The sequence below is a fragment of the Sceloporus occidentalis genome, unplaced genomic scaffold (assembly GCF_023333645.1).
Source record: "Sceloporus occidentalis isolate IW3139 unplaced genomic scaffold, rSceOcc1.0.p SCAF_10, whole genome shotgun sequence".
NCBI classification, from domain to species: domain Eukaryota; kingdom Metazoa; phylum Chordata; class Lepidosauria; order Squamata; family Phrynosomatidae; genus Sceloporus; species Sceloporus occidentalis.
In genome coordinates, this window is record NW_028316990.1 from 10,776,156 (window position 1) to 10,786,949 (window position 10,794).

The window sequence follows — 10,794 nt, forward strand, 5'->3', positions numbered from 1 at the left end:
TCTCAGGCTGTGTGTAGCTGGGGCAGGGGAGCTTTTTGTGGGGGAAGGACAGAGAGAGAGAGAAGGGAGAAAGGCTTGCTGGTGGCTGCCAGGGGATGGTGTGCCCTGCCTACCTCGCAGGGCAGGTGTGAGTTGGCACTGAAGGCCCACTTCAGTCAGAGGATGCACGTTTCACTCTTGGTTGTTCCATCCAAACTTTACCAAATGCCTCAGACGTGGAAAGAGGAGAGAACAAACATGGCAGAATGACTCACTCTCTGTCCTGCTTGCCAGCAGCTGAGCTTGGTTTCAGATCTCTGTGGTCCTCTCCAGGATCCACTGCATCTGTTGGTCTTTGCTGTCAAGTCGTCTTTCGTTTTTGGCACCCCCTGAATGAGAAACCTCCAAGCCCCCAGCCCTGAGAAACAGCCTGGATTCAATGACCCAGTGCTGATGTTTCCCAGGGCTTGGCCAGTTCTTTCTCCTGCCAGGAAACAGAGAATGATGCCTTTGTACAAGATCTGGGTCTCAAGGCTCCTTAAATTTAGACAAACAATCAAGTCAAAGGTAGATCCGGTTCAGCTGGTTGTTCTGCTATGTCCAGAGCACATCTAGTGTTTGTTCGTAAAGGTTTTTGTGGCAAGATTGTTCCACCGTCAGATATGGGTCAGGGATTCCGCATCCGATTCTTACCATCGGGGAGCTGGGGGCTAACTGGCAGGACAGTGCCAGCCAGCCTTGCCCCCAGCTGGGGCTTCAGAGGGTCACTCTTCTGGTGCGTCCATCAGACCCAGACATGGCAGACCCAAAGTCAGCTTCCCATTAAGACCCCAGCCGTCCATGAGTCCCAGAGGGAAAGTTATTCTGACAATAACTTGGTAGGACTCTTAGCAGCATCTGAAAATGAAAGGAAAATTTTCAGAGAAGTATGTTTATTTTACAGCTGCCTTTCTACAGCTGTAAAATGTAACTTCTGCTAAGAAACTTGGCTGTGCACAACCCCTTTGCCTGGCTATTCAGATTCCTTCAGCAGAGTTTATTTTGGTTGCATTACACCCAGGGATCTGAAACTGGTGCTGGGATTTAAAATGGGAGTAGACAGTTTCTGGGGAGACTTCAATGAGAAGGGAATGGAGCCACTATTAGTTCAGAGTTATAGAAACATAGAATAGTAGAGTTGGAAGAGACCTCAAGGGCCATCCAGTCCAACCCCCTCCATGCAGGAAATCCAAATCAAAGCATCCCCATTGACAGATGGCCATCCAGCCTCCATTTGAAGACCTCCAAGGAGGAAGACTCCACTACACTCCGAGGAAGGAGTGTGTTCCACTGCCAAACAGCCCTTTCTGTCAGGAAGTTCCTCCTAATGTTGAGGTGGAATCTCTTTTCCTGGAGCTTGCATCCATTGTTCCGGGTCCTGTTCTCTGGAGCAGCAGAAAACAAGCTTGATGGAATTGATCCCCAACCCACAATTTTTTTCAGTGTACTTAAGCAGGATCTTTATCTCCTGCAGACTGGGAAAAATTTGCAAAACATTGTGGGCAAACAGGAGCAGGACATCCTTTCCCCCACTGACTGGGACCACTTTTGCTTTAGAGCACTTTCATTTTAAACTGGCTCAGGCTTCCCCGACAAGAGGAGTGAAAGGGGAAAAGCTGTTTAACGGATGTCTCCTCCTCTGTGAATGTCTGCTGAACTGCTGACTGTGCCTTTAGACCTGGCCTTAAGGTTTTCAAAACAGCAGCTCCTCAAAGAGAAACTGCCGCTCAGGTAGCGTTTGCCAGGGCAAGAGTTTGTGCAACAGGCCAGTAGTTCCTTTGGCACTGGGCACTGGCTGCCCCTTTGCCAGCAGCTCCTCCGGCTGCTTGGGCACTGCACCAGGAGAAGCCTGACATCCGGTGAAGTGCTGCATCAGTGACTTCAGTGTTGCTCTTGCGACTCCTGTATCTGCCAGATCTGTCTCTTCTTCCTAGCAGCCAGTGGGGCTCAGTCCTGTCCTCTGACCAGGAGTTTTGACTGTGGCCTCGCTTTTCCTTGCATCAGGCAGCCACCCGTCTCTGGCTTCTGTTTTCTCTGACCAGGCAAGCATACATTGTTCTGGACTCAATGCCAAAGCTCTCTCAATACCTACCTCGAAGGGGACTTAGAAAATGGTTTAGTTTTTCTCACTTCCTTGTTGACTTTCAACACAAGCCAGCTTGTTAGCTGCTCCTGTTTTACATGTTTACTCCTCCTGAATGAGAACATGAATGCCAAGAAGAGCTGTGAGGCCAAGTCAGCTACCTGGGTTCCCTCTGCAAGCAAGACTGGCCGCTGGACACTCAGGAAGGATGGACGTGGGCTCTGCAAGGATGGCTTAGCATTGGAAGGGATACCAAGGCCATCGAAGGAATGCACAACCAAAGCACCATCTGAGTCCCCTGAGGCTGAAAGACTGGCCAAGAAGGAAAGCCCACCACCCTCTGAAGTGGCCAAACAGCTCTTGCAGTGAGCAAGTTCTTAATGTTTTGATGGCGTCTTATGGATTCAATTGCTAAGCAATCAACTGCCAAACAGAGCCAGGGGCCCATGACTGACTTCCTTCATCTCCCGCTGTTCCTGCTGCTGCAATGGAGGCAGAGAGTCCCTTGTGTGCCAGGAGGAGGCTGCCACTTTGGGCAGGAGAAAAGCCTCCCCTGACCACTCCAGCCATTGCTCTGAAAAGCTGCCAAGCCAGGCAGAGGCCAGCAGCTGTTCTTGAGGCCATACCTAGCTATGCTGACTGAAAGCCATGAAGTGGTCTAACACCCCACCCCCCCCTTTAGCAGAGCTCAAGCTGCTCCAAGGCCAGGGCAGTGGGGAAGAGGGCAGAGGCCACCTGCCATCCCAGAGAGCACAAAGGAAGAGACTACGAAGGCCCAAGGCAAACATCCCTGATGCAATCAGACAATATTGACTTTGGCGTCAAAGGGGGGGAGGGGGCCCAGCCCAGCAGGCGCTCCGGCCCTCCCTCCCGCCCCATTACGCAACTGTTGCTGACGCCACCCATCCGTCTCTCTGTCCATCCGTCCATGTCACTGTCCAGCTCACTCAGGTCCTGGGGACGTCAGTGTCGCTCATGGGTCACAGGGCAGCTCTTGCCTGGTGGCAGAAAATGCATTGGCACACTGAGGGCAAATTGATCCAGCTGCAAGGCCATGGGAGCCCAGGGAGGAGGCATGGACGGACGGACGAACAGACAGACGAGATGAGCACGGGGGACCCTGGCCTGGTTCCCATGCCACCCACTGGGAAGTCTTGAACTGCCCCTACCAACCCTCTCCCTATGTAACACCACATCTGCCCTCTGCCCCCAGCAGGCAAGGCAAGTCTCCCAGTAGCAACCAGAGCTCAGGTGGGGCCATCTGCTTTCTGCTTTCTGGAGCCAGGAGCAACCAGAAGTGGCTTTGGGTCAGGTTGGACTGTATGTTGGAGGGGCGCCCCAGTGAGGTAGAAGAGGGCCTCAGGCACTGTCACAACATTTGCCTGGCACCCTTTGTGGGCCTTTGATACCAAGCTGGCATGAGGTGGGAGGGGTGGACCAGGTCAGCCGTGGGTGTTGTGGGCCCTGCTCTTCCCCCTTACCTTCCCCATTGGCATTGCCTGCCCCACTCCTCCCAATGAGAAGAGGATTCTTGGTGGCAGCAGTGGTTTGTCTTGAGCCATGGACCAGTTGGGTAGAGGGCATGGGCACTACCTGCCATGCAAAGGGCCCACACAGAGGCATTGGAGCAGGGCAGCCAGCCGTGGGGCTGGTGGGGGTGTGTGGGTCATGTTCCCTGGCAAGGGCCAGGCCTGTTGGGTGAGTCCAGAGAGCCAGTCTAAGATAGAGCATGGGAAGAGCCCCTGAGGAGTGCTGGGGGACAGGTGCTGGGGAATCCTGCCTGAGGAAGGGGGATTCCCAGATACGCTACCCAAAGGCCTCGGCACAAGCCCCACTGAAGGTCCCAGGCAGTGTGCCCTCCTCATTCCAAATGCTGCCTGATGCAACCCTATGTGACGGTCTCCCCCCATGTCCATGCCAACAATGACGGCAACAGTGAGGTTGCGCCTGATGGCAGCAATGCCCCAGCAGAGAGGGATCAGCATCCCACCCAAGTTGGGGTAGGTGGGTGGCAGGGGGCAATACCTCTGGCTATGCAAGCGCTGTGGGGTGGCAGCTGTGAAGGCTCAAGGCCATTGCCGGAGCTGCGTCACCTGGCAGTCTGAGTGGCACGGGAGGGGGGCAGACTGGCCTGGTTCCACAGGCCCCTGTTGGCATGGGGGGAGTTTGCTGTGGGCCAGGAGGGAGTCTTGAGCGAAATATGCAAACAGGGTGCCATTGGCAAGTCCCTGCTCCCTTCTCTCCCACTTCCATGTGAGATGCCATGCCAGAGTCAGCAGAGGTACCATGCTCTGCCAGAAGCCCTAAAAGCATCCAATTGGTCAAGGTTTCCCTCCCTCCGCCATGCCTCCAATGCTCCCTTGCAGCAATTGGAGACCTCTGGGGTGATGCCAAGGTGATGCCACTTCAGCTGTGGGGTGGGTGGGATGGGGCAACTGGGGCAGGAGGGACATGGGGCGAATGCAGCCCGTTCTCTGGGGCATCTCCCCCAGATAGGTTCCAGTGATGTGGCAGAAAGGGGGGGAGGGGGAGGCATTTGGGAGTCATTACTGGGTCTTGCAACGTGGATCTGGGGAGGGAGGGAGGGAGGGAGGGAGCAGCCCATCCAATTGCATCAGCCCCCCCCCCAGATGCTCTGGGGAGGGATAGTGGGGCTCCTGTGGGATCCCACTCTGCCCCACGTGACACCCTCTGACTTTCTGCTCACATGCAACATTCCCTGAGCACCACAAGGCCAAAGTCAGGCTGCTTGGTATCCTTGTGGGCAGGGTGCATGTGGCCAAAGCAGAAGGGTCCTGTCCTGCACCCCTTTTGCACCAGAGGGTCCTGTCCTCCACCCCTTTTGCACCAGAGGGTCCTGTCCTCCACCCCTTTTGCACCAGAGGCCATGTGCTCCAGAAGGCCCCAGAAAGGGTTAATGTGCAGCCAGGAGTGTTTGCTCCAGATGTGTGCCTGCCTCTGGGCCAGGGGGAGTCTCCCCCAGCCTCCCCACCAGCCAATGGCTAAAGGTCTCCCAGCTGACACCCAGTTTTTGGCAAGGACCTGCCCTGGGGCTGCTGGATCCGCTGCCCACCGGCCCCACATAAAAGGGTCCCTTCCCAGGCCTGCTGCCTCTGATCTCTGCAACCCCAGCTGCTGCCTGCCCCCGCCCCCCAGCCAGACCAAGGCCAGGTTGGACCAAGGCCAGCGGGGCCATCGCAGTCGGAGGCTCTCCTCCTCCTCCACCACCACCACCACATCTGAGGTAAGTCTGGTCAGGCCCTGTGCCCAGATAGGGCAGAGCTGCCCCTGGCAAGAGTACCACCAAACTGCCCAAGTGGCCCATGAAGGTCATGCTGCAGCTGAGCCCAAACCATGGGGTAAGTTGGGGTATTTGGGGTTGCCACCACTCCCGCATGGGCAAAGACCCATGGCAAAGCAGTGGACACCTTCTCACAATGGGTGGCCTAGGCTGAGCTGACCGCTTGTCCAGAGTATGCCTGACGCAGGGGCTGAGGAGTGGGCAGGTGGGGCAGCATTGGGAGAAGGCAGTGAGCAGGGCATCTGCTTGCCTCTTGGGGGCATCTACACGGTAGAAATAACGCAGTGTGGCACCGCTTTAACTGCCATGGCTCCATCCTACAGAATCCTAGGATGGGTAGAATCCTGGGATAGGTCACAGAAAACTAAAAGAGCTAATAAAACCGCAAATCCCAAGATCCCATATAGAATGTAGCTATCACACTTAAAGTGGTGTCAAACTGCATTGTTTCTATTGTTCCTTGGACTCCTTGCCACTGGAAAGTGAGAGGGCTTATCCTCTGGGGAATGGGCAAAGGAAGGACTACAGTTGTTGATGTTGTTGTGTGCCTTCAATTTGTTTCCAACTTATGACAACCCTAAGGCATACCTTTCACAGGGGGCAAAGGGGGGCATGACTATTTCCCTCCAGCCAGGCCAGCCTCTCCTCAGTGCAGCCTCTTGCCATCTTCTCACCTTGCTTGGCCGCTTGCTAGCCCTGGTTGCAGCCGTGGGGCTGGGCAGAGCTTTGCCCGCTTACTGCCTGGACTGCAGGCCTAATGCCAGGCTCTGCCACAAGGAGCCACCGATTTCTTTGGGGCAATGCACTGACCTCTTCCTCCTGATCATCCTTGCAGCTCTCCTTCCCAGAAATGGACTCTTACCTGATCCAGATGATGACTGGCAAGGCAGCCCTCCCCTCCGTCCTGGACGTCCAGGTCAGCCGGGCCAGCAAAGGCCCCTGCTGTGTGGCAGGCAAAGGGAGAGGTCACCGCAAGCCCCACTGGGCAGTCCGGGCCTCTGAGATGTCCAAGCGGACCTTCAACCCCATCCGGGCCATTGTGGACAGCATGAAGGTGGAGCCTCACCCGCAGAAGCCCCTCATCTCCCTCTCCATCGGTGAGCAAGCTGGGGGATGTGAGGGGTGGAGGCAGGTGGGAGACCCCCAGATGCCCCCCTGCTCCTGGGCAACAGGGACTGGCCTCAGCCACCTGCTGTTTGCTCCTCAGGGGATCCCACAGTCTTTGGGAACCTGCCCACGGATGAGCAGGTCACCCAGGCCATGAAGGATGCCCTGGACTCGGGCAAGTGCAACGGCTATGCTCCTTCCACAGGTAGGTGCCCCCCAGTTGCCACAGGAAGGGCAATGGGGCCACCCAGGATGTGCGCATAACGAGGGGCAGCCTCCCCTGTTGCATCCTTAGGGCATCCCTCTAAGCAGAGGGTCTCTGGCCCTCCAAGCCAGTGGGGAGGGGGTTGCTGGTGGTCTCCATGGGCCTGGGGAGATGGAGGGCTGGGTGAGGGGCCAGGGCATCACTTGGGCACAAGAGCATCAGCAACTCCAGTGGACACTTCTAGCCCCATGGGTGATGGCAGACTCTCATGGGCTCAGGGACACCCCCCCCCCCAGGTCTGGCACCTGGGGGAGACCCCAGTGGGGCAGCACCCTCATGCTCCTCCAACAACCCCCATGCAGGTTACCTTTCTTGCCGTGAGGTGGTTGCAGGCTACTACAGCTGTCCAGAAGCCCCACTGCAAGCCCAGGTAAGGCAGCCTGATGCTGGGGGGAGGGCTCCCTTCATCTCTCCTGCCCCCCTCAGGATCCTGGTCAGGAGGGAATGCCAAAGACCCCTCCCCGCACTGCTTTGAATTCAGGGCTGGAGCCCACTGCTCACTGCTGCTGCTCCTGTCCTCCTCCCTTACAGGATGTGATCCTGACCAGCGGCTGCAGCCAGGCCATTGAAATGGCTTTGGCAGTCTTGGCCAACCCCGGGCAGAACATTCTGGTGCCACGGCCGGGCTTCTCCCTCTACAAGACCTTGGCTCACTCTATGGGCATCGAGGTCAAGTTCTATGACCTTTTGGTATGTGTCCAGAGGGGAAGGGCATTGTGTGGTATCCCTCTCTCTCTGCCCACCCTCCCCTTCAAGGTGGCAAGGCTCCCACCCCTCCCTCTCAGGGGGGCTCTGGTCCCTTGAGCTGGACCTTATGGAGCCCAAGCAGCCTCCAGCCCCTGTGTGCTGGGCATGGTGGCTCTGGCTGCAGCAGGCAGGCAGGCAGGCAGGCAGGCCCCTTCTCTGGCCATGCCAGGCTGAATCATGCCTCCTCAGCCACCTCCTCCATCTCCCTCACAGCCAGAGAAGTCCTGGGAGAGTGACCTGAAGCAGATGGAGTCACTAGTGGATGAGAAGACCGCCTGCTTGGTGGTCAACAACCCCTCTAATCCCTGTGGGTCTGTCTTCCGCAAGGGCCACCTCCAGAAAATACTAGCAGGTAAGAGTCCCTTGCCCACGGCGGGAATAGCAGGGCAGGGAGGGCATGCCCACATCTGTGCCAGGCCAGGGAACGCTTGGTCTGGGGGTAAGCAGAAGGGCCGCCCTGACAAGGGTGGCCTCTTCTGCTCAGGACCTTTGGATAGAGCCCCTGCCCTCCTTTGGCAGGCTGCCTGGCCCCTTGCTGGCTGTTCTGGCAGGAAGGCGACCAGCGCCAAAGAGGGGCCCTGGAACTGACCCAAAGATTTATTTCCTCTCATCTCCCCCAGTGTGCTCCCGGCAGTGCATCCCCATCCTGGCTGATGAGATTTATGCAGAGATGGTGAGTGGGGCAGTGGCCACAGCAGGGCACTTCCTGGGCCCTTCAGCCTGGGCAGCCCTCCAGGGGCCTGGCCTCCCTTCTGGGACAAGGGTTTCCTCTGGGGAAGGAGGCCTGCTCTAGGAGCACCGTTAATGGGTATTCTTCTTTCCCCTCCCCAGGTCTTTGAGGAAGGCAAGTCAGAGTCCCTTGCCAAGCTCAGCAGCAATGTGCCCATCCTCTCATGTGGGGGTCTGGCCAAGCGGTGGCTGGTGCCAGGCTGGAGAATGGGATGGATCCTCATCCATGACCGCAGAGAGATCTTTGGGAAAGAGGTACTTTGGAAACCAAGCTCTTGCCCCCCACTCCTGTCTGGACCCCCTTCTTGGCCATACCCCCTGCCCAGCCCCTTCACCCAAAGGGGTCTCTGAGGCTGGGACCTGGTTCATTCCAGACTGTTCAGGCCTCAACTTCCCTGGGGTTCATGGGGGGTTTAAGGCCCCCACTCTGTCCCCAGAGCCCCTTGGGCAGGGAAACCCCCTCAGGCAAGCCCAATGATTTTTGAGGAGGCTCAGCTCGGGCACCATGTATTTTTATCCTGTATTGTATATTGAATGTTTTGTACACCGCTGTGATCTAATTTTGGAATAGCGGTATAGAAATAAAACTTATTAATATTATTATGCACATCTGGGAAAAGGAGAGCTTTCCCAGTGGATGCCAACACCTTCTTGCCTTCTCTGGGGTGGGGTGAGTGGCTCCTGGGTGGATCATATGGCACACGCAGGCTCAAATACCCACCCTCTTGGCCAGGACTGCAGAGGAGATTCCGTTATTTCATTTGCAAGGTTTATATAGCACTCCTTAGTACCATAAAGCACTAAGGGGCTTGTTCCTCCATTCGGCATAAACACAGTGATTTGCAGTGGAAGAACATTTCCACCTGAAGCTTCCTGGAATGAGAGTTGCCATAGGTGAGTGCCACCATGGACCCAGACCCACTATGGTGGTCCCACCAGAAGGCATTCAGTAGCCACAGAACTACCAAGGTGGCCTTCACTGGCAATCAGAGTGGCCTTTGAGAACGCTTGGACTGTCCTGCCCCATGGAAGTGGGCTCAGATGGCCCCACTGAACTCTGCACTGCCCCCTTCCCAGATCAGAGACGGGCTGCTGAGGCTGAGCCAGAGGATCCTGGGTCCTTGCACCATCGTCCAGGGAGCTCTTGCACACATCCTGCACTGGACCTCCCCTGAATTCTACCACAACACCCTCAGCTTCTTGAAAGTAAGCCCACTCTTTCCAAATACTTGCTATAAATGTACTGTAGTCAAATTCCTTAAAACAAGAAAGAAGATCAAAGCTCCCCCAACCCCTCCATTCCTTTTGCCTTTGCAGTCCAATGCGGCACTCTGTTACACTACACTTTCCACCGTCTGCGGCCTGCGTCCTGTCAAGCCCTCGGGAGCCATGTACCTCATGGTGAGTTGTCCCCCAAGACCACTGGTAGAGCTGAGCCAAGGATGCAGCGGGGAGGGGGACACGCGATCCTGAGGCTCTCAGGGCGGGGGTCCCAAGCATCCCTTTGGGCTCAGCCTCCCGCTTTCTTGCAGGTGGGCATTGAAATGGAGCACTTCCCGGAGTTTGAGAACGATGTAGAGTTCACAGAGCGACTCATTGCGGAGCAGTCGGTCTTCTGCCTGCCGGCCACGGTGAGGATCATGCCCTCCTTCAGGCGGAGGAGAGGCCCTCTGGGCTCCTCTTTTCCAAGGGCCCCTCCCCAGTAGCCATGCGGGAGTGGACAGTCCTTGCCCAGAGTAGAGGGAGGGTGACCGCTCAGAGGGGCAGCCGAGGCAGGCTCCCAGGTGTGGGGGGGACAAGGAGTCCATGGGTCTGGCTTATGTGCCCCCATCTTCTCCCGGCAGTGCTTTGAGTACCCCAACTTCTTCCGGGTGGTGCTCACGGTGCCAGAGGACATGATGGCGGAGGCCTGCCAGCGCATCCGGCAATTCTGCGAGCAGCACTACGAAGGCGCCCAGGACCTGGAGTGTGACAAGTAGCCATGGGGGCCCCCAGCCTTCCCCCCCAGCCTGCTCCACTCCATCCGTCTCTATAAACATGCCCAGGGCCAGTACCCCACTGTGACACCTTCTCAGACACAGAGGGAGGGAGGGAAACACTCTTTCCCTGCAGGCCCCCATCTGCCAGCGAGGACAGAAGACGTCTGCAGGCCTCTGCATTGGAACTCCCAGACCTCCTCCCCCCCAAAAAAAGCAGAGCTAAAGATGGCCCTGTTCTTCTTCAGGGAGGGACCCTTGACCCCCCCCCCCCCGCTGCCCTCCAGGGTTGCCAGGCTGCGGTGACTCTTCCTCTCCTCTGCCTGTTTGACATATTTGTAAGTTATTGTAACTTTTGTATGAATAAACCTAGAGAAAAAACTAGGCACGCACAGGGTTTGACCCTCCCCACACATCACCCCTTCATCTTGGGGTGGGGGCTGCTGTCCCATTTACAGGGCAAGGCGGACCACTACCAGAGTTATCCAGGACCACTGCCAGAGTTATCCACGGAGTCCCCTCCTCCAGCTGGCCATGGGCACCTGCTGGCAACATGCCCCTTATAGCT

At 56.8% G+C, this 10,794-nt stretch overlaps 1 protein-coding gene across 2 annotated transcripts; it reads left to right on the top strand.

The window, feature by feature from the left end:
• Window positions 1-5,069: 5,069 nt before the first annotated feature.
• LOC149305881 (tyrosine aminotransferase-like) lies at window positions 5,070-10,594 on the top strand. 2 transcript variants are annotated; one of them, XM_089540289.1, is made up of 12 exons: window positions 5,070-5,345; window positions 6,238-6,499; window positions 6,610-6,714; window positions 7,077-7,144; window positions 7,306-7,464; window positions 7,735-7,873; window positions 8,142-8,194; window positions 8,353-8,505; window positions 9,328-9,456; window positions 9,568-9,651; window positions 9,783-9,881; window positions 10,095-10,594. In XM_089540289.1, exons 1-12 carry the CDS (start codon window positions 5,100-5,102, stop codon window positions 10,227-10,229), a joined length of 1,632 nt encoding a protein of 543 aa, XP_089396415.1. In that variant the 5' UTR covers window positions 5,070-5,099; the 3' UTR covers window positions 10,230-10,594. The 2 variants fall into 2 exon arrangements, with proteins under 2 accessions (XP_089396415.1, XP_089396416.1); XM_089540290.1 differs by lacking the exon at window positions 7,306-7,464 and having other exon boundaries at window positions 5,072-5,345.
• Window positions 10,595-10,794: the final 200 nt, after the last annotated feature.

Bases quoted from the DNA above. Each gene is read 5' to 3' on its own strand.
- LOC149305881 (XM_089540289.1), top strand. From the start codon at position 5,100: ATGGCTAAAGGTCTCCCAGCTGACACCCAGTTTTTGGCAAGGACCTGC. The intron at 5,346-6,237 runs GTAAGTCTGGTC...TCATCCTTGCAG, and splicing joins CCACCACCACCACATCTGAG to CTCTCCTTCCCAGAAATGGA. The intron at 7,465-7,734 runs GTATGTGTCCAG...TCTCCCTCACAG, and splicing joins TCAAGTTCTATGACCTTTTG to CCAGAGAAGTCCTGGGAGAG.